The sequence below is a fragment of the Asterias rubens genome, chromosome 17, assembly GCF_902459465.1.
Source record: "Asterias rubens chromosome 17, eAstRub1.3, whole genome shotgun sequence".
Taxonomy (NCBI): domain Eukaryota; kingdom Metazoa; phylum Echinodermata; class Asteroidea; order Forcipulatida; family Asteriidae; genus Asterias; species Asterias rubens.
In genome coordinates this window covers 3,302,669-3,326,753 of record NC_047078.1, presented here as the reverse complement: position 1 = coordinate 3,326,753, position 24,085 = coordinate 3,302,669, and the positions used below count along the sequence as shown (strand labels likewise).

General features: G+C 38.1%; 1 protein-coding gene across 2 annotated transcripts in view; it reads left to right on the top strand.

The window, feature by feature from the left end:
* The window catches only part of LOC117301313 (tetratricopeptide repeat protein 12-like), a 34,658-nt gene that overhangs the window by 7,411 nt on the left and 3,162 nt on the right, over positions 1-24,085 (top strand). For both annotated transcript variants that reach the window (XR_004520284.1, XM_033785208.1), the window contains exons 6-16: positions 408-596; positions 1,457-1,526; positions 2,647-2,747; positions 4,326-4,497; positions 4,801-4,899; positions 6,303-6,366; positions 7,733-7,867; positions 8,350-8,544; positions 9,631-9,732; positions 20,920-21,019; positions 22,237-22,456. Coding sequence is in view for 1 of the 2 variants with exons in the window: in XM_033785208.1 (XP_033641099.1) it covers positions 408-596; positions 1,457-1,526; positions 2,647-2,747; positions 4,326-4,497; positions 4,801-4,899; positions 6,303-6,366; positions 7,733-7,867; positions 8,350-8,544; positions 9,631-9,732; positions 20,920-21,019; positions 22,237-22,456 (1,447 nt within the window). In the remaining variant the exon portion in view is untranslated. The remainder of the gene's footprint in view (positions 1-407; positions 597-1,456; positions 1,527-2,646; positions 2,748-4,325; positions 4,498-4,800; positions 4,900-6,302; positions 6,367-7,732; positions 7,868-8,349; positions 8,545-9,630; positions 9,733-20,919; positions 21,020-22,236; positions 22,457-24,085) is intronic.

Here is a 24,085-nt window from a genome sequence, read left to right as displayed (position 1 = left end):
TAGCTGCTTTTTGTGCTTGAGCAGCTCAATGAAATTGTGCCCTGTTTCAATTGGAACTGCAAATATTTTTGTTTCTATTCATTTTGGTTTATCCATACATAGATGTGTGTAAACACTGTATACTCGGTACTTTCCCGAGTTCTTTGGACAAAAATCACAGGCATATTACTCAGGTGGTATTCGAACCCACGACCTTTGCAATTCTAGAGCAGTGTCATACCAACTAGACCACCGAGGTTGCCCGGTGGCTAGAGGCAGTTCGAATCCAATGTTTTAGCAGCGGGTACTGCAACGATTTGATAGATGTTAAATTTGCATCGTGGTTAAAGAATCATCATTTTGGTTTTACCCATATTTTCTGGTGCTATTGGAACTGTAATTTTTATCGCTTTTATTTTACTGCTTAGGGTATATCGCTGCAGCTCGCTTAGCAGAGTCCTTAGCAACGTCGGCGCTGGAAGCTGAGAGACTGTTCAACGAAGGTGATACAAAAGCAACCGGGGTAGTTCAGATCCTGTCCAAGCTAAAACAACCACATCAACCCATCCCATATTATGCCGGGGGATTCAGAATTCTGTGTACTGCTATAAATGACTGTAAGTAGAAAGTGTATATGCCTTCATGGTTCAAATCCTGTCCATACTCAAACAACCCATCAACCCATCCCATATGCCGGGGGATTCAGAATTATGTTTACTGCTATAAATGACAGTAAGTAGAAAGTGTATATGGGTTCATGGTTCAAATCCTGTTCAAGCTCAAACAACCCATCAATCCATCCCATATTATGCCGGCGGATTCAGAATTCTGTGTGCTGCTATAAATGACAGTAAGTAGAATGTGTATATGGGTTCATGGTTCAAATCCTGTTCAAGCTCAAACAACCGCATCAACCCATCCCATGTTATGCCGGCGGATTCAGAATTCTGCCAGGGGATGTAGAATTCTTTGTACTGCTATAAATGACAGCAAGAACAATGTATTAAAGTGTCGTGGCCTAGCCCTAGCAGGTAAGAGCACTGGACTCAAGCTCTGGCGTTTCTGATCAGCAGAATGTGGGTTCAAGTCCCAGTCGTGACACATGTGTCCTTAAGCAAGACACTTAACCATGATGCTTCATCCTTCGAATTGGATGTAAAGTCCTTGGTCCTGTTTCTGAACCCGGTGCACTTATCAAAAAGAGAAGGAGTTCGCCCCGGTGTTCCTGGTTTGATAGGCTGCATATTGAGCCACAGCGCCTGTAAAACCATAACACGATGCTATAGAGAAATAGGTCTCATACTTCAAAAAGTAGCTCTGCATACCTTGCAGGAAAAAATACCGAGCGCTTTGATAAAGTGATAAAGAAATAAGAACTTATTTATATTGTTACTATTATTATTGTTATTATGGTGAAAGCAGCTTGTCAAATCACAGCTTTTTAAGTTGTTCTCATGTTTTTAATTTCTTGCTACAGGTTCATCGCAAGCACTGTTCAGACAGTATGGAGGCTTTCACCTTTTAACAAATGTCACAGCAATAAGCCAGTAAGTTTTTTGCAAACAGGGCCCTGGGGCCGATTTCACAATGACCTAAGATTAATTGTACTGCATATCAATCGCAGTTGCTAAGTCAAACATAATGTCACAATACAAATCACTATGGTGATACTGAAATTTTGTCTTGCGATGAATTTTATTGCTTTGTGAAATTGGCCCCTGTTCTGGTTCTGCTTACCATCAGCTAAGAGCAAAGAATTGTTGCTTACGGAACCAGGGAATTTTAAGCTTACACTGTCAAGCATAATTCACGGGTCTGGCGTGTCATGGCCGAGCGGTTAAGACTTAAGAGCACTGGATTCCTGGTCGTGACATTTGCTACGTAAAATTGGGGAGGTAGTGCTTTCTGCTGTACCGGCCAGGCTTCGGACTGATGATACCCAAGCCTACATCCGTATGGACTGTAAAGGGGGTAACCCTGTTTCAGCCTTAGGAGTAGGTTGCAATGACCTCTACTTGTGTGTGTGCAGACTCCATGTTACATTCTTCGCTAATACACAGCTATATAGTGCAGAAATTTTGCGACTGCACAGTGTCACGCTCTGAGAATGGTGATCACACACAGCGCAAAATGTTGCTGTAAGGAGAGCCATGAAACTGGGCCCAGATCATAAGCCATTCTGATCGATCCCCCCAAAAAAATTGAAAAACAAATCTGAGAAGTCAAGGGAAATTCTTGGTTGATTTGACATGGTTTAGCCCATAACTGATTAGTGATCCCAGGTCAAAATTCCAGTTGAACCCAATTAACTGGGGTCAACTGGTTCAACTGGATAGTGACCAAACTTGTCCATTTTCCATACTAACAAACTGGTTTGGACTAGGTTTAACTGTGTTCAACTAGGTTTAAATTTGAAACCAGTTGGTTTCTGTCCATTTTTCATATTAAACCAGCTGGTTTTAACTGTGTTTGGTTAGTTTATCAACTGAGTTTCAACTAGTTCCAGTTAAACCCAGTTTAACTAGGTTCAACTGGAATTTTGACCTAGGATTCCTTCATCTTTCTGCCTTATGTTTTGTTGTTGTAATATACTAATAAATAATAATGATCCAGCCTGGTCTCATATTGCATAATGTTGACATACAACTTTTACATGTTTCAATGTAGATGCCTTGATGACGCAATAACATGCAATGATCTTAGTTCAGATGTCGAAGACCTCATTTGTGTGATCCTTGAAATTTTGATAACTGCTGTTACGGATAACAGTAAGTACTACCCATTCTAAACGGTGGGTCAGGACCACTGGCCTTGGGGAAGTGGGTTCCAGGGTGAATGTTCTTACTACAGGGCCCGATTTCATAGAGCTGCTAAGCACACAAATTTGCTTAGCATGAAATTTCTTTCTTGATAAAAAAAGGATTACCAACAAAATTTCCATATATATTGCATACTTGTATCCTGTTTTTATCCAGACAAAAATTTCAAGCTAAGCAAATTTGTGTGCTTAGCAGCTCTTTGAAATTGGGCCCTGATAACGAAGCCTGTGCGACTAGTGAAATTTACTACTAGACTAGTCGCGCCTCAAATAGGTGGGACTTTGACTTTAGTCACGACGAATTCCTAAGATGCATTGCGGCGAGTGTTTGCCGCAGGCGTAAAAGTAAAAACTCCAGGAATGGACGTCTGTGTTACTGGTTTGATTGTGTTTTGCATGTAAATTATGTTGTCTTGAGTGACACAATTGGTTTACCAAGCAGGAAGTCCTGACTATTTTTGTAGTAGTTGTGGCGACACGATTAACCGAGTAGAGCTACTCGACTAAGCAATCAAAAGTCGCATTTTCAATACTAGACGCAGCTTGTAAGAGTAAGCAGTAAACCAGTGAGTAGATTTCAGAGAATTGGGGATAAGGGGAAATTCACATGATGGGCATCTACAAAAATATATATTTTTTATTTATTATTATTATTATTTTATTTTTTATTTTTTATTATCATATTCTTCAATAATTCATTTGTAAAAAATAGTTACATTTTGTTGAAAGGCTTTGCATCATTGGTAATTACTCAAAATAATTGTTAGCATAAAAACTTACTTGGTAACTACCAATGAAGAGCTGTTGATGCATTAAAACATTTCTCACATTTTGTATACTATCAACCTCTCTCCATTACTCGTTACCAAGAAAGGTTTGATGCTAATAATTATTTTGAGTAATTACCGAGAGTTTCCACTGCCTTTTAAAGAAGACTTCAGGCCTGAAGCCCTTTTTAGGCTTCTGGAAAGCACACACAAAAATGCAACAAGGGTGTTTTTTCTTTCATTATTCTCTTGCAAATTCGATGACCAATATTGGGTCAAATTTTCACATGTTATTTTATACATATGTGTTGATTGGTCTTTAAAGGCAGTGGACACTATTAGTAACTACTCAAAATAAATATCAGCATAAAACCTCACTTGGTAACGAGTAATGGGGATAGATTGATAGTATGAAACATTGTGAGAAACGGGTTCCTCGGAAGTGACGAGAAGAAGTGACTTTCCACAAATTTGATTTCGAGACCTCAAGCTTGTCAAGTTTAGAATTTGAGGTCTCGAAATCAAGCATCTAAAAGCACACAACTTCATGTGACAAGGGTGTTTTTTTCTTGTATAGTTATCTTGCAACTCCAATGACCAATCGAGCTCAAATTTTCACAGGTTTATTATTTGATGCATATGTTAAGATACAGCAAGTGAGAAGAATGGTCTTTGACAATTACCAATAGTGTCCACTGCCTTTAACAATTACCAAGAGGTGCCTTTATGACATTGTTCTTTTTCTCTCTTCTATTTTTTAGTCGAAAATTCTGCTTTTCTGGTGAATCTTAGTGTTTTTCCATCCCTCGTTCTTGGTCTGCTTAGACAAAAATCAGAAGGGGGGCTGCGACATCGATGTGTTTTGATGCTCTCCACGTTGTCCAAAAACGCAGAGGGACAAAGTGGAATTGTTAAAAATGTTGACCAACAGGAGTAAGTATCTTTATTTTTATAGATAGATAGATAGATATAGATAGATAAAATGGTTTATTAAAAAAAAACAGGAGGCAAATTGGTAATAAAAAAATATGTGGAATAGTTAAGCCGCTCCCTAAATTGTGCCATCTTATTTTGAGTTTTCCTCCCTTAGCAAAAACTGAGCATTTCTTGTTTCTTGTTTTCCTGTTTTATTGGTGTAAATCATGCTTTTGGGTGTGTAACAAATGACAAAAATGAAGAAAGAAAAAAAATGGCGCTTGACAAAGTTTTATTTTTAACCCTTGTCCTTCCATATAGGATGCTATCTCTACTAGTGACTTTCATCCAATCGTCTTCTCCACTGGAAGTACGCACCACAGCTTGTAGGCTTCTGAGAGATCTAGCAACAAACAAAGAGTAAATAACATTCTTTTAATAACATTTCATGCTTTCATTTCAAGGCACTTGACATTGTTGGTACTAATTACTTAAAATAATTGTCAGCATAAAAACTTACTTGGTAACAGTTTGAGAAATGGCTCCCTCTGAAGTATAAACAGTTTTTGAGAATGAGGTAATTTCTCACTCAAATATTAAAGTATCAGACCTGAAGCATTTTATTAGGTATCTGAGAAAGCAAACAAATTTGTGCAATAAGGGTGTTTTTTCTTTTATTATTCTCTTGCAATTTCACACTCAAATAATAAAAGACTTGAGCATCGAGGCGTTTTATCCTTGGTAATAATGGGCATAAGAAAATTGTAATTTTCTATTGGAACATACAAGGGGGCATCAATGCAATGATTAGGGGCAACGGAGGCAATTGTCTCCATTGCCTTTGTGAAGAATCAAACCTGCTTTTAGCAACAGTCATAGAGCCATAATTACAGCCTTAAAGACAGTGGACACTATTGGCATTAAATAACAAACCTGTGAAAATTTGAGCTCAGTGGGTTGTCAACATTGCGAGATAATAATGAAAGAATAAACACCGGTGTCACACGAAGTTGTGTGCTTTCAGATGCTTGATTTCGAGACCTATAAATTTGAGGTATCAAAATCAAATTCGTGGAAAATTACTTCTTTCTCTAAACTACATACTTCAGAGGGAGCTGTTTCTCACAATGTTTTATACTATCAACCTCTCCCTATTACTAGTTAAGAAGTCAGGCTTTATGCTTATAATTATTTTGAGATTACCAATAGTGTCCACTGCCTTTTAAATAAATGTGCACAGTTTGATTTTTGTGCAAGCCCAAATAATTTTAATTTAGTCAGTTCTCCCTGTAGTTTATTACATGTACATGCACTTCAACTGGTTTATGTTCTGTACCCTTGATTGTTAAAATAAACATTATTATATCAACATTTACTATCATTACCTTTTAAAGGCACTGGATACTATTGGTAACTGCTCAAAATATTTGTTAGCATAAAAACTTGGTAACGAGCAATGGAGAGCTGTTGAAAGTATAAAGCATTGTGAGAACTGTCTTCCTCTGACTTAGCAAAGTCGATTTTGAGAGAGAAGTTATTTCTCACTAAAATATTTGAATTTGATTTCAAGACCTCAGAATCTGATTTTGACATGTTTGAGGTCTCAATTCAAGCATCTGAAAGAACACAGCTTCCTGTGACAAGGATTTTTCTTCCATTATTATCTAGCAACTTTGACGACCAATTGAGCTAAAATTTTCACAGGTTTGTTATTTCGTGCTAGTGTTGAGATACACCAGGTGAGAAGACTCGTCTATGACAATTACCAAAGGTGTCCAGTGCCTTTGATTTAATTGTTAATTTACTATCATTTGTTTTCACAGGTTTCAATCGAAGTTTCAATATGGAGCCGACACTCATTTAATCCCTGCTTTTACAAGACTTTTGGTAAGAACAAACAATCATTTCATTTCAAATTAAAGAATTTTGATACCTTTTGTAGATCAAGTTTTTGGTTCTTATAACACATAGGCAATGACACCCTATGGGGACAACAGTTTCTATTTTATGAACTGTTACAGCGTTTACATCAAATGCCACACCACAACAATCGTCCAGTCCACATCCATGCCTCTACTACACTAGCTTAAGACTTATTCATAAATACCTCAGACAGTTTCGCTATTCCTATTGGTGGAGAGCGCGTCACGTGGGTGTGTATAAACCTTTGTTTATGACCAATGTAATAAGTGTTGAAAAATGGGCGTGACACGCGAGCTTAGATCTGTGTTTATAAGACAGTTTCTTCATTCCTATTGGTCGAGAGCAACGGCTGAAACAGTTGTGCCACATCACGCGGGACGCGCACAGCATTCCCTTATAAGGACTTGTTTACCCGAGGGCGGTGGAGGGCCTTACCATTTCATAGCTGGAGGGGTGTTGTGTTGAAAGAAATCGTTGACCAATTATAATTTTTGTATTTATTTTACTTTTTGACCAAAAGTGTTGATGTTTTTTGGCCGAAAAGGTTTTTATGAATGGGAATCAAAGTGTGTTGAATCGGTTTTCAACTAGTGGTTTAAACCCGCCGAGGCCTGGTTCTTGATAATTTACCTCGACTTCAAACTCTTCACCACACATTGTTTCCTTTATTTATATCAATATGCATTGTAAGCTTGTTAAGTTAAAATTATGTCATTTTATTTTAACGTACTTTGTAATGGTAATTATATCCTGTATTTCATTACTTTTATGTTTCAGCGCTTAGAAACCCTGTATTAACCCTTTGGTGCACAAGGCGGTCGCTAGCGACCACTTAAAACACATCAAATTGTACTTCTATAAACAGTCATAAACTTAAAAACTACAACCCCGAAACATTCCGCCCTCATTCCATTGTTTAGAGCGAGTGTTAAGCTTTTGTTTGGTGTTATGTTCAACAGGGGTTATTTTGAGAAAAACACGGTTGAACATGTACTTTTTTTGCCTTTTTAAAAATTAATCTGTGCACCAAAGGGATAAGTGCTTTATATATGCATGTTATTATTATTATTGGGGAGGTTTAGCTGCATGTTACGAGAGCAAACATGTGAACGTAAACGTCACAAAATTGTGTTGTTTCTAGGTGACGTCCCCACTTTGGGCTTATTGCATGCCCACGTGTGCCGTCTGCACATACGTACCTGACGCGACAAATGGTAACTCCATGTATGCTTAAAACTTGAGTTTTTAACAACACAATTTTCTGACGTTCACAGTCAGCTGTTTATTTTTAACCTCCCTAGTATTTGCTTTTCCATTTGACGTGTTTCAGGTGAACACTGCTCCTTCCGAAGACTCTTTACTTATGTGCTGCCTTGCAATGATGGACAGTATGGCACTTAACCCAATAATCCGTCAAGCAATGTATTGTAACGCTCCGTTTGTGCAGGCTATCGTCAAAATCATTGTAAGTTGTTGTCGTTTAAAGGCACTGGGCACTATTGGTAATTGTTGACCAGTAACCCACTTGGTGTATCTCAACATATGCACAAAATAACAAACCTGTGAAAAGTTTAACTCAATTGGTCGTCGAAGTTGCGAGATAATAATCATATGTTAATTTCGGTTTTTACCCATAAACCAATGTGTAGTAGCATTGTATAGTCAGTACTTTCCAGTGTCTTGTCAAAAAATTTCACAGGCATATTACTCGGGTGGGATTCGAACCCACAACCCTTGCAATTCTAGAGCAGTGTCTTACCAACTAGACTACCGAGATTGCCCGATAGCTGGAGGCAGTTCGAATCCTATAATTTGGCAGCGGGTACCGCAACGATATTTTAAATTTAAATCTTCAAACCGTGTAAGTTAAATGTAAATCTGTGAACATTGTGTTTTGTGTCCTACAAAAAGTACCCAGACTCTTCAAATATCATTCTTGGTTTTCAGGAGACTTATTCTCGGAAACAAGAGATGGAGCTGCAGAGAAACGTCCTCTTATATGTGATGAACCTTCTCCTTAACATGTGCGTTAAGTGGACCCCCAGATTTGATGAAAAGAGAACCCCATTACCCATAGAGGGTAAGGTACTTTTCCCAACATTACTGTTCTTGCTGGACAGTGGACAAGAAAACATCAGAAAAGTGAGTACACACCTTACAGGGTTTGCTCCATTAAAGGAAGAGGCTAGAGTCAAACATCCTTTTTGTCAGACAACTCACACACCTGTTTTCTCCATGTAATTCCTTTTGTAAACTGGACTTAACTGGATCATGGTTAAACCAATAAGGCTGCTGACTGCCCCTTTAGAAAAACTACTTATGAATTAAGTTTAGTGACCCAAGTTAATCAATTTAACTACAGCCTCTTTGTGAAAATAAAAACATCAATTTTGTCAGACAACTCACACCTGTTAATGTCATGTATTTCTTTTTGTAAACTGGACTTAACTGGATCATGCTTAAATCAGTAGGGTTGATGCCTGCCCTGTCAGAATAACTTCTCATCCATTGTGTTTAATGACCCAAGTTAATCATTGTAGCTACACCCACTGAGTGAAAAGTATGGAGTTGTTATGACCAAACTTAGAAATTCTTGAACAGAGCTTTCCGATAATCTTTAAGTCAGTTCTACACTGTGTTTCTAGTAAAACCCATATAGCTCCTCTGTATATGAATCGGTTAATACATTTGATATTTCATTTATATAGTAACGTTTTTAATGACTATTTTGTAAACTGTACATTCCGGCTTTTAGCCGCTGTATTGCTGTGTTTTAACAAACAAACCATGAATATTAATAATATTAATATTAACTTGCCCCCCAAAATCATATAGAATTTATATGATTTTTTAATGGACTCATATCAAAGAAAGTTCTTTCACATTAAATTATTTTTCTTCTTGTAGCCCCATACCAAGTGGCTTTTAGCCTTGTTTGGGAAAAACTTGCATAAAAGAAGAAGAACAAAAAATTAATTATATTGACCCCTTGCATGCGTGTCACACGCGGCGACTGATGCCACGCTCACCATGTTGGTGGGCAAGTTAAGTTTACGTGTATTAACGCCGAGTCGCCTAAAACGCGCACTTCCCTGCATTACGCACAGCATACTCAATGCATAGAGTTATATATGAAAACGCACAGTGAAATTACCCACCAGTATGGCACATGAAAGATTTTTCTGATGATGACGTCAGGTGAAATGGGTCAATATGTTTGTTTTGCAGCGTTCCCTTGGAATACTCAGTCATGTCTTACCTTTCGGTGATGAGAGTCTAGCAGATGTAGCAAAAGGAAACTACATTCCAAAGATAATCAGGGTCATGAGGGTAAGGTGACATTTGTCATTCTTCTTGTGTCCATGATGCTCAAATTATGTTTGAATAGATGTGTAACATTGTTTTTTTTTAATTGTAGCCATCTGTTTTTTGTTTTGCATTTATGGCTTTCCATAGTTTTCTAACCTGGGCCCAATTTCATAGAGCTGCTTAAGCACACAATTTTGCTTAAGCAACAAAATCCTTGCTTAGTAAAATCAGATTACCTGCCAAGACTCCACTCAATTGGTATGGTAAGTTAACAACAGCTAAACAGTCCGGTACATTGCCTAATCAGGGAACATTTCGTTTGTCTCCAGATCAGGAAACATGCTCCCAAAACAGGAAGCAAATCACAAAATACATGTTTTGCTTGTAATTTTTCAGTCATTATTATTATTACCTTTTTTGAAATTTAATAATACAGAGTGACACTTATTAAATGAAAATAAAATATTTGCTTTACATATTACTAATTTTACGTACTTATTTTTCAACAAAGAAAACTTCAAATTATCATAGCTTTGGTCTGCAATGCCTAACGGCTTGAGGGCTTTGTCAAATTATTCAGTCATCCGTTAAGAAAAAATACGAAATTGATGCATTATCGTTATGTATCGTTATAAAAAGTTATGGACCATTAAAAATTGCATGTCAAAACAATCAGATGGGTTAAAACAAACGTTTCCTGAAAAGGAAACACAGTTACTTTACCTCTTGGATGTTGCCTGTTTTGGAAACATTGCAAAGTGTCTCCAATTTTGGAGACACACAAATTGTTCCCTGTTCAGGAAACTATTTCCCGTCTCCAATTCTGGAGACACTACAATTGTTTCCTGATTTGGGAACAATCTTGATGTTTCCATATCTGGAGTCATCTGATTGTTTCCATTTATGGAAACATGCGTGCCATGTATCCTGTTTAGGAAACATATTTTTTCCTGTAGCAGTAATTTTGAATATAGTGTGATTTGGGTAGAAATTTTATAGAATTTGTTATTAAAAATTATTTATAGGGCCTAAAGTTTTGACTTCAAAGTAAGGATGTCACACTGATTTTTGTGATGTGGTGTTGTCGTACCAGGGTCTGCACATGAAGAACTAGAAATGATAGTTTTTAGAAAGCGTAACATATTTACCTAAGAACCGTACAAGGTCGACTGACTTGAAAACATTTAGCAAAAGTAGTTCACAAATTGAGTAAAATGTTGCAAGGGAATTTCTTGTGTTGAACAGATGTGATTCGCTGTCTGTGGCTCTGCGCCTTTTACTACATATATACATGTAGCAAGCAAGCTGGTAGAAATTTAGGTTGCACAGTTCATGAAAATAGATTTCTATCCTTGAAACAACTTGATTGGAGGACTCGAAAAAGGGGCACTTTTTGTGTTTGGGATGGCAGTCCATTGGTTAATGGTTTGTGTAGAGTGGAAATCAGACCTCAAACTACATGAAACACAAACAATTACTTTATACCGCACCGGGAGCAGAATTTGTTGTTTGCTGAAGTTTTGTTGTTATTGCCGTTTTAAGTCGTCATTCTGTGTGTCTGAACATTTCTTGTTGGTGAACTTTACTATTTTGACCTTTCAGTCCAATGATACTTGATACGACTGCTGTTTTTAACACATTAAGTCTATGATTGATAGTATTTTCAAGTTGTTGTTTTGTTTACTTGCTGTAGCTGGATCACTGCAGTAAGTTGATTGCTGTACTTTGTTTTTAGCAGATGTGTTAGATGACTCGCAACAATACATTTTGTAGCTACTGGCCAATTGAATACATATACAATATTTTTACACCAAATATTTCTGAAAGAACACGGTATCTTTATGTAGAAACATATATTAAAGTTTTGTATTCTGGTTCAAGCATCATACCTCCATGGTTCAACCTTGGTTATACCCTTACTCTATGGTTATACAAAAACATACCCCTTTTTGCCACCTGAGTGGAGAATGATGGCTTTGACAAGATAAGCCAATTAGCCTTTGCAATCTACACCCAAGTTATCAGACTTCATGTAAATGTTTGCCCTACATACTTTCACCTCAGGCTGGCCATTGCAACAACTGTGATGGTAGATTACAGAACTTTTAATTTACTGTTGAATGCTCTCTGCAGTGGGTCATAAGCTTGATGTAATATATGAACATCTTCTGTTGAGCAACTCAGTTTTGGGTGATGGTGTTCACAGCAATTTCACAGCAAGCTCACTTTGCCCATTGCCCAAGAAAGACCCCACTTACATTAACAATGAATCATTCAATTACTGAACTAAGTGGATTTAATGACCCAACACTGATGGCATCAAGTGACCTTCAGACCATGACCCAACTTAGGGATACTCACTCAGTGACCAACACACACACATACTTGGAGCAACTGCTTCCAAGCACCAGACACACATCCCCCACCTTATGTCCCTGATAAATGTGTATGTACATATATGGGTAAAAACCAAAATGAATATTCTTTATCCCTGATGTAAATGTAGCATCTTTTAAATCGTTTGCAGTGCCCACTGCTAAAATATAGGATTAAAACTGCCTCTAGCTACCGGGCAATTAGTTGGTAAAACAGCTGCTCTAGAATTGCAAGGGTCCTGGTTTGAATCCCACCCGAGTAATAGGCCTATGCCTGTGATTTTGACAATGTGTTTATCGAGAAAACGGGTTGTGAAAACCCCCAAGCAGATCATTGTGGTTACATTTGATCAGGCATTGTGATGGGTCGGCGGCTCGATGCACATTTGGGTAGATTTCCTTGCTCTTTGGTCCAAGCATGGAGGTACATGTTATGTAGAAGGTAGTGCTTTCAATAAACTAAATGTGGATGGTGTGTAGACACTGAAGAGAGTGACATTCTTATAGGCCTAATCATTACTGCAGTTTCAAGAAGTGTGCACAAGGTGATCATGGACGTAATAAATAGTTATCTTATCCACTGGTAGGCCTATGGGTTTTAAATCTGATTGCTTAATTGGATTGGCACCACCAATTGTAATAACTCTATTCGTAAACCATTCCAATTCCTTCATCTGATCTTAATGATCATTGGATAGAGACAAACTCATGATCATAAGAGAATGGACTTTGATCATACAATAAAGGTGATCCAAAAGGGCAATTGGCTAAATTGACTGGAAAACTTATGCGACTGACCATGGTTTTGCCATGTACAGTATACCTAAAAGTTAAAGCTGCTGACCATTGAAGTATCCTGTTGGAGACTTGAGTATAAGAGTTGTGTGTTACATGTACATGTACATGTAACAAAACTTTCGCAAGTGTTTTAATTTGAGGAAACTTTTGAATTGTGACTTGTGTATTTTTTACCATGTCCGCTTATTACAATGTTATAACATCATTTCTAATATTATCACTTCAAAGCCTTAGGTGTCAAGTACAAATCAGTCTATACACTTAAATGAAGCATAAATCATGGTGCAACCGAGATTGTGTTCGGAATACTTGTCAGTCAGACAACTCAACCGTTCAGACAACTCAACAGTTCAGACAACTCAACCATTTAGACAACTGGACAGTTTTAACAACTCGACCGTTCAGACAAGTCAACAGTTCAGACAACTTGACGGTTCAGATAACTCGACCGTTCAAACAACTCAACGGTTCAGTCAACTCGACCGTTAGGACAACTCGACAGTTGAGACAACTCGACCGTTCATTCAAACAACTCGACGGTAAAGACAACTTGACCATTCGGACAACCCGACAGTTGAGACAACTCGACCGTTTAGACAACTTGACGGTAAAGACAAATTGACAGTAAAGACAGATTGTTTATCCTTTACTATACCATAGAGATTACAACCTATAACTTTTTGAATGTTTTGAGTGCGTCCTGGTTTTACTATTTTCTGAGCCATGGCCTGTTAATGATGCACATTTTTATGTTATTACCATCAAAATCATCACAATGTTCTCATCTCCTTGTCTATTTGCACACGGCTACATGCATAATTTCACTTTTCCCCTTGCACACACCAGAAGTATTTAGGTGTAAATATACTTAAGGAGTTCAAGTGCCAAGTTCACATCAGAACAAAGTCTGTCAAGAATTACTAATGAAAAAGTAACATAGATACAAATTCAAAGGTATGTTGAAATTATGGCATTTCTACCGTTTAGTAACCCCTGGGGTTGTAGAATCCTACACGTAGGAGCTTTTTATAATAGTATCCAAAGCACAAGAAAAGTAGACCAATGAGCAGGATTTCTTTATTTGTGGAACAAAATATTGTCTGATTTTCTTCACCAGGCCCACATAAAAAGTCTGAATTCAGCCAAAAGTCTGAACAATCTCATCCCTGTCACCTAGGCCTACTAAGCCCCTTTCACACGAGAGCAATTTAGCGAGGGTCCCTTGCTAAATTGTAGCATGGTTGTAATAATTACAAAATGCACCTCATGTGAAAGGAACATTTTTTTTGGAGTGTCCAGGGTCCCTTGTCAAATCTTGTCCAACATTGCTACATTTTGTCAGAGGTCCGGACCTATGACAAAATCTTACACTAGTGGAAGTTTTGACCAAGGACGTGGGCTACATTGTCGTGTGAAAGGAACCCTTGTTTATTGAACGATGTCCTAGGTGAAAATGACCATAAAGCGCCTGCTATTGTGGGTGCTATCTTGTCCAACTAAGGTGATCAGGATTACCAATTCATCAAATCACTGTCATGTCACACACAGGTTGTTGGTTTTTTAACTTTGCAGTAGGAAAGCTCACAAAATCGGTCACGCATGGTGATAACAAATAAACAATCCACGCTCGTAAATTTTGTAGCAAGGGACCCTGGCTACATTTTGGCTGTGTGAAAAGGGCTTTATTTTAAGAAATTTTTCCAGAAATCACAACTTATGATCAATATTAAATCACAGACAAAGTGACAGAAATTTCAAAGAAATTAAAAAAGATAGTTCATGCAGTAGAAAAGGTGTAATTCAACAAAATCTGAGCATAAAGTAAAATTGAAAGAAAATTGATTATATTTATAATCTTGGTAAAGTTGTATTGAGTATAGGCAGTGTGATCCTGTGGTCCACACAAAATATCTATCATGCCCATTAAAAGCCTCATCCCTGTGTTTTAACAGATAGGCCCCTGTACATTGTTTATTCTGCCTGACCACAGAGCTCTATTATATAACCTATTACTAACAGTCACTGCCCCCCCTGTAGTAAGGTATGGTTATGATGGTCCCTGAAACCAAATCCCTGAATACTATTACCAGTGCCACACATGCCAGAGAGCAAGACCAGCTGAATTTCAATCAAGCATGATCTAATGTGGGTGGCATGTAGTCCACTGTACTACATGTATCTACATGTACCTCATGCAGTTTACCAACAGTTTTACAGTCTTAGGCCATAATATTCAGAATGTTCCAAGTTTGAGAACAAGTGCCTAAATCTGGCACTTCTTTTTAACAAGCCAACGAACAAACAAACAAACAAACAAACATTACTGACAATTATTGGGAAAAATGATTAGTTTCAAGGAAATCATTTCAACAATCTTAAAAACTGCAGTCGTATTTTTAATTGCCAGTGCAGAATTCCTGAATAAAGCCATCCTTTTGTTTTCACTAGAATATTGGCCCCAAAATTGACAAATTTTCACAGGATGGTTGGATGGTGGTTGACCGCCAGTGCAAGGGATCTATATAGTGAATTTGTTTAAAGTTTAAGAAAGGATAAATAGAGTTAGTTCCTTTCAACTTAGAAAAATGTTTCAGAAAAAAAGAAAGAAAAAAAAACATGATCCGCAGTCATTGATAAACTGCTTGGTTTTAATAGTAATTTTCCCTTTCCCTTGCCGTAGGATAGAGAAGATCAGAAAAAAATAAAATAAAATGAAAAACAGTTCATTGTTTGGTACTATTTGATTTTGAACCATTTTTAGCACACCACCTAAGGGTAGGATGACAGGCCCATCACCTGTTTTTGAGACAAAAATGCAGCATCTCTATTTACAGAAATAAAATGTGCTGTATTTCATGAATTGTTTTTACAAACGAGGTTCAGCTTGAGTAAGAATGATCATTAATGCTTCACATGCCAGTTTGTTTGAGTTTATTTATGTTGACTGTAATTTGACTAATTTTGATATTTAGAGCACAATTTTCAGTCTCTACTTCAATTTTACCGACAAGAACTACATCTACATATAGGATGAAGAACAATAGTTCAAATAACAATGTACGAAAGCAAAACTCATGAATATCACAATAGTGAATGGGAAATAACATGTGAGGTCTTGCCTAAAATAAAGGCAGTTGGAGACTATTGGTTATTACTCAAAATACTTTTTAGCATAAAACCTTACATGGTATGAGTAATGGGGAGAGGTTGATGGTGTAAAACATTGTCAGAAATGGCTCCCTCTGAAGTAATGTAGTCTTCTAGAAAGAAGTAATTTTCCACGTATTTGATTTTGAGACCTCAGATTTAGAATTTGAGGTCTCGAAATCAACCACAGGGGTGTTTTTTAGTTCATTTTTATCTCGCAACTTCGACGACCAATTGAGCTCAAATTTTCACAGGTTTGGTATTGTATGCATATGTTGAGATACAACAAGTGTGAAGACTAGTGTTTGACAATTGCCAATAGTGTACAATGTCTTTAATAGTTAACAAACATTTACAAAAATCAACAATAACTCTTCAAAGTCACTAAAACTGTAGCTAGGAAATCAGTACCATATGGCACACACATACAAGGGTTCCTGTTTATCAATTTTGTCACAACCATCTCAATATGCATTTGGGATTAGTGCCCCCTAATCTTTGACACCCCCATCCTGCCTTGCATACCCTCTACTGGCTTCCAGTAAACAACATAATCTATGCACAGGAGCTTGGATCTTGAGACAAGCTTGCATTTACATGTACTATTCTGTACCTTAAGTATTCAGACAGTGTAGGAAACAAGTTTACTATTTTCTTCCCTACTTGTGCTTGATGGTGGCCCACAGTTTAAATTGCAGGGAAAACAAGAACATGTGTACTTGAATGCATTAAATTTGCACAAAAGTGCTAGCCATAATCCAACAATGTTTCCTTACAATAAACACCTTAGTCCAGTGCCTTGAATGTCCTGTAAGTCATGTAAGAAATTGATTGAAAGAGGCCTGTGGATCTGTCGCTGTAAAAATGTCTCTTGATGAGTGTGTAGTGCTTGTTTCAACTATATACATGTATTGCAGGTGCAGTTGGCATGATTCCTTGTCTTATGCATGGTGGTTATAACCATGGAGGAAGGTAGAAATTTTATTTCTACCTCCATGGTATTACAGTAATACAATCTTACAAATCACTCAGTTTCTGACACAGTTTTACAGTTATATTGTTTATCTGAGAATAGGACAGGGAGGCCTTGCTCTTATCATGGAGGTAGCTATTGGTCAGCATGGAGTTTTTCTGAGTAGGGAGAAACTGCATGTAGATTGGCACCTCCAGACCATTCAACCCTTTGGTTTGAACACCCAAGAAGGAAATGACTAATATCAATCTTTTGTCTTTGCCTTCTCCCTTTCCCCAAAGATATAATTTTTTTGTAGTCTGCCTCATTCCTACCTACATGGTGGTTTTACCAACTTCTTAAAAATTCACTGATTACATTAAGCTTTCTGCACCCCCCCCTTCTCTCTATTCATTGTCGACTGCTTCTGCTACACTTTATCATTTAGCCTTATCAGTTATCATTCAGCCTTTGTTCGAGAAAGACTCTGCTGTATTGTCAAAATGTCTGACCATTTACTATATATGTTTTTTTAAAGAAGACAAATGTACCCTAAATAAAGCAATTTTTTTAGTGAAGAACTCTAGTGTTAAAGAACAAATTAAGTTGGGATTGCGCCTTGGATCTGACGAGTTGGTAAAAAAAAAAAAAAAAATGAAACTGTTTGTTATGAAATGCATACATAATGGTTAGAAAGCTGTTTGATAAGTACATACAATGATCTACACAAACATGCCTAAAAATTGCATGGTTTTCCTTTTACATGTATATCGTCGACTAAGCATTTGGCAATTTTTAATGGATTTTTTAACTGCAGGAAAACCACAGACTTTCGAGGCATACTTGTGTGGATCATTGTATTCTACTTTTAAACATCTTTCTTTCTATGCATTTTTATAACAAACAGTTACAAACGCTTTTTATAGACCAACTCGTCGGATCCAATGCAACGTATCCCTTTAACATAGTGTTACAAATGTTAACCTAACAGTATTAAGGGAAGCCCCGTTAAAGAATTTTGGAATTTTGGCCCCCAAAACTCAAAACTTCACATCCTTTTTAGTGAGAGTGTTTACATTGTCATTACACGTACTTGGGTAAAACAAGGTGGAAGGAATGGGTTAGTATACTTATCCTAACAAGAACAGTTAATTTGCCTTCTGCAGTTAACAGAGCACCACTGGCATCAATGTTCTTGAAGGTGTGAGTGAGTGGTCCTTTCTCTGTGGTAAGGACAACAGGATGTGGTATTCTGGCCTCTTTATTTAATGGATCTTTCTTGGTAATGTAAGCAAAGTTTTTAATGAGCAAATCAAAAACCAACCTTAAAACATAATACTTGTAAACAGGAAGTTTTACGTGCTTTGACCAAACTGCATGACATTCAATGTTTGCAAATCTTGTGCTCAATAGGGATAGTACTTGTGCCATGCATGGACCGACAAAAATTGAAAAGCTCTAAAAGTGTATGATGGTTAGCACGGTGGGATGTTTAAAAATGTTTCGAAATGTGATTGATTTTCGCCTGCTTATTTCAAGAAAGAGAGCAAATAGTGCAAAAGCCTCCAAGCGCATAAAAAGAACATTAAAATATGAGTGTGAAAGATACCTTACAAGTAATTATATACATGTAACACATACTCAGCTGAGTTTTAAACAGTGATGTAACATAGTGTAAAGAACTACATGTAGCCTGGCAAATTTGCACAAGGTACATGTACTTCCAAAGACAAGGAGCAGCTTAAAAAAATGATCTTCGACCATAACAAATGAGAGAAGCTCTAGCAGTTGTGGTAAGCAATTACCTGAGAAAGAAGGTAAAGTCCAATTAGGGGAGCAAAAAGAAACAAGTTCAAAGCAGGAGATTGACATGTTTCTGAAAGATAACCAAAAGAATTTATAAATTGTACCAAACTTAGCTGTGAGCCAATGCAAGTGCGCGAAGTTGCAATGAAACTAACATGGATATAAATAAGCATGCGATACAGTGCAACGCGCAAGGTTTACACAATATATGCTGATTTAGGGGACACTTATTCGCTATTTTCCAAAGCCGGTCTTTATACCACCGTTAACACTCCCACACGTGACTGGGTTTTGACCAATCAGAGACTTGAAACCGTCCAGGGTATTTATTAATAATTGTTATTATAATATTTTTGTTTTTATCTAGTTATTTATTCTTTGGCATTCTGGAGCACTTCCTAAAGATTTTAAAATTACTTTATAGGGAAAGAAATTCCTGATTGAAGGGGAATGTTTCCTAATCAGGATACTATTTGTTCCCTGATTTAGAAACACTACACAAGATGAAAAATGTTTCCTGATTTGGAAATGTTAGTAGTGTTGCCTGTTTTGGAGACACTAAAGAACGTTGACAAATGTTTCCTGATCAGGAAACATTTTGATTGTCTCCATAATTGGAGACAAGTGTACTGGAGAATGAATGTTTCCTGATCAGGGTACATGTTGCCAAAACGAGAAAATTGTTCCCTGATTAGGCATTGTACCGGACTGCTAAATACCAGTCACAAGCAAAGTATATTGCATGAAATTTTGGCCAGTAACATGTGTAAAATAAGCGAGCTATTTTCGTGCTTAAGCAATTTTTTTGCTTAAGCAGCTCTATGAAATTGGCCCCTGGGTTGGCAAAAACTTGGGCCTGGACATTGCAATCAAAATAATAATAGAATTGTATATGCCACTTTATCACAGCCCGAAGGGCGTATAAAGCGTTTCTGGCATTATAACCCCTGGTCATTGGGCCATGTATTTCATTCATTAAACCATCTCAGCTCCCTGTGGAGTATACAGTATATAGCCAGTGCTGTGAATTACTGCGCTCCAAGCTAATCATTCACATAAAACTATCTCTGCCCTTACTGGTTTAACCCCTGTATTGAGAGAAGCAATGGTTAAGTGTCTTGCTCAAGGATACAAGTGTCACAACCAGGATTCAAACCCAGTATCCAGATGACCCAACCACCAGAACTTGAGTCTGATGCTCTTATTCGCTCAGCCTCGACACCCCCATAGAAAGGTCTATTGTAACCAAACAGTTCCCTTGCTGTAGGGTTCAATTAGGTCCTGTAGTGACTGTTTCTGCAATGGAAGTGTCATGGCCGAGCGGTTAAGACCACCGAATTGGAACTCTGGTTTTTCTGATCTGCAGAGTGTGGGTTCGAATCCCCAGCCGTAATACTTGAGTCCTTAAGCTTTGTCATTCAGATGGGACGTAAAGCCGTTGGTCCCATGTGTTGTGTAGCACATGTAAAAGAACCAAGTGCAGTTATCGAAAAAAGAAGGGGATCGCCCCAGTGTTCCTGGCTGTGGCTGCTGTATGCGCCGTAGCACCTTGTAAACCCTTCAAGGTACTACATAATTGGGTCTCAGAATCCATCACTTCAATAACCTATCTTTCTGAAAGTTTGTATATATACTCAGCACCTTGAGTACCTTGTTGGTAGATACATTGACGTGCACTAAGACTTCAATAATAGTTTTATTATCATGTCAATTTGATTCACTTACAATATGGTATTTCTGATGCACACAGCCATCGACTGGCTCCTTATCAGACTTGAACCGGCTCTCCATTCCTAGATCCAAAAGGAAAGCCAGGGACACGGCCTTCGAGGTTGCTGCACCGCGCTTGTGGAACGCGCTGCCGGCGAATCTGAGAGGGGCTGCGTCGTTGGCTGTGTTTAAACGCCTCCTCAAGACATTTTTGTTTCCAGAACCATCCTTATTGGCTCAACTTTTTGTTTATCTATTTGCCTGTGGTTGGTCTGGTTTTGTCTTTTGTTCTTATGTTGCCCTCCCTTTGTTAATGTAAGGCGCTCTGTTCTTTGTATAGCGCCGTATAAATGCTTTGTATTATTATTATTATTACTGTTATTATTAATATTGTTATTATTTCTACCCTCTGTCTTACAGGGTGGGGACCTGACATGTGGCCACTATGGCATTAAGTGTCTTGCAGTTCTAACACAGAGGAGTGATAAAGCTAGGAACGATATGGTCAGAACAGATCCAGGTAAATTCTCGCCTATTTAATAATAATAACTAGTTTTTATATAGCGCTTTTCACACCCGAAAAGCATCTCAAAGCGCTTCTACATTATCACCCTTGGTCACAGGGCCTTAAATCATTCTTTAAACCATCTCAGCTACCTGGGGAATATAATGTATATTCATAGGGAAAGATTGCAAAATTTAACATGCGGTATTTACACTGGCACCTCTGATTTTTTCCCAGCAGTACTGGTGTAGGGTTTGTTGAAAGTAGGTATGAATATACAATGTATGTGGCGTGTCACGACCGAGCAGTTAAAAGCACCGGATTCAAGCTATGGTGTTTGATCAGCAGAGTGTGGGTTCGAATCCAGGTTGTGACATTTCCTACATAAAATTGGGGAGGTAGTGCTTTCTGCTCTACCGACTAGGCTTCAGACTGATGATACCCAAGCCTACATCCGTATGGACTGTAAAAGGGGTAACCCTGTTTCAGCCCTAGGAGTAGGTGGCAACGGCCACTTGAAGAAAAAAACTGTTGCCCACACCTTGAAGTGGCCTTCAGGTCTTGTGTGTCTGGCGACTTGCATACAAAAAATATAATAAAAATAAATATTTAAAAAATAGTTTCTTGTCAGCCTGAATAATCGTTGATGCATGAAAGATCATTCCAGGCTCATTAAGAAGATGTAGCTACTCAAAGGAAATATTGGCTGTAATGGTGTTGAATCGTAAAACAGTGCCGTCATCAAACTACTAGATGTAGTTTGTTGGTTATAAGATATACATTGTATTTGTCATGTTCTTAGCATGTATAAGACACAGACAACTGGAATCTGACAGCATTTCAGATTTATTGCTTTGTCTAGATAGGGTTGTTTCAAATTTTGTTCAATCTTGAAGATGATCAGAGCATATTGATTGGAATGTTAACTGTTTAACCACCCGTTCTTTTCAGAACTCACACTACTCAAAAAGGGATTTCCACGTGTTATGCACTATCACTCAACTATCGCGATCCCCCGCTGCACTTCTCCACACCGCCTTCATTACTATTGAAGAGACGCTTTTGGAAAACTTCAAGATCATCCCACCAGTGAGTGTATGGGGTATATTGTACATACACAAAGACGCTGACCAACTCAACAAGACCTTCTTGCACCAACACCTACTTCCACCACACAAAGTTTTAATTCCTACCCTACTAACGAAATCTCGTACATGTCTGTCCGTTCTCAGAACTGCAATACACCCTGGGGCTTCTGAAGACAGATAGTGATGTAATGATTGGCAATGCTGCTCTAGTGCTGAGCCACTGTACACAGGTAGCTGGATTGAGTAGCTCTCTTGTACACACAGACATCATTAAGACGCTTCTATCCGAAACAGACTCCTCGGACGAGTCTGTTAAAAAGAACTGTGCTATCGCAGTAGCCAAACTGGCGACAACTGATCAAAGGTATGTTCATGTTTTTATGCTCCGCTGGTGAAGCAAGCTATAGGAGCATTTTGGGTGCGTTTGATTAGCTTCCCTGGGTCAACCCCGGTACGTTCGAATAGCTTTGACGTCATTCATGTCATTCCAGGGACTCACCCGGGTCAGCCCCCAGTGCCCTGCTAATGGAACGAGTCACTTGGGGCTGGCCCGAGGTGCATGACGTCACCACAAGAGGGCAAGTGTGATCGTTCGATTAGCTCTTGTTGGGGGCTCACCAAGATGCACCGCGGGGAGGACCCGAGGAAGCTAATCGAATGCACCCATAGTGTTTGCCTTGTTCTTCTGTGGGTGTGTGTTTATGCATGTATACACATTCTAACCAGGGACTCTATAACATCAAAAAGGAGAATAGAGTCCATGGTTATGGAAAGGTCCACAGTTGGAAAACGTGTACAAAACCAATGGGAGCTAATGCCAAAAATTTAGTACAAACAAAAGAGGGACAATAGGAGGTCTATGGTTGGAGGCGAATACAAGCTTGTACGAGTCTGCATGAGTGAAATCATAACGCAAGAAGGTGTTTGCGTATCAACTCTAAACTTTTTTATTTTTTGTTTTTTATTAACATATCACGTTGTGAAAAAAGGTCAAATTCCGTGACAAATTATATAAAAAAAACTGTATAAAACATAAACAATAACTATAAATTGGAAAGTAACCAGTAAAAATGTAAAAGAACAAGAAAAAGGAAATTAAACACATGGCACATAGTGTGCAATGTGTATGTAAATTTGTCTGCCTCAAATCTGTAAAAAGTCTATTAAATTAAACTTTCACTTCTAAAAGACTGCAAGCAAAAAAGTATTGATCAAAAAGTGGGGGAAAAGTAGTAGGGGTGTGAAATTATAAAGAGAGTCTGTAAACCTCTAAAATGAAACATTAACCCTATTGCAGTAGCCAAACTGGCAACCACTGAGTTTGGCAGGTAATCAGTTTCTGATATGCAAGAGTTCCATGTGCTTAGCATGCTTTTATGCTTGCATGCTGTATGGCCTTGCCGTCGATTTCAACAAACTCTTCCTTACTTAGTCCTAGGACTTGGGATGAGTTCAGTTCCGTATCCATAGACGTTGCATTGAACCCATCCTAAGTTGGGACGAGTTACTCGATTTTAACAAACTCTTCCTTACTTAGGATTAATCCTAGGACTTGGGATGAGTTCAGTTCCGTATCCATAGACGTTGCATTGAATCCATCCTAAGTTGGGACAAGTTACTCGATTTCAACAAACTCTTCCTTACTTAGGATTAATCCTAGGACTTGGGATGAGTTCAGTTCCGTATCCATAGACGTTGCATTGAACCCATCCTAAGTTGGGACGAGTTACTCGATTTCAACAAACTCTTCCTAACTTAGGATTAGTTCCGTATCCATAGACGTTGCATTGAACCCATCCTAAGTTGGGACGAGTTACTCGATTTCAACAAACTCTACCTAACTTAGGATTAGTTCTGTATCCATAGACGTTGCATTGAACCCATCCTAAGTTGGGACGAGTTACTCGAGTTACTCGAGATTGGATTAATTCTAGTGTTTTGTCAAATCAGCTCCTTGAATGAGCTACACAGATTGTGACTATGTCAAGGGTCA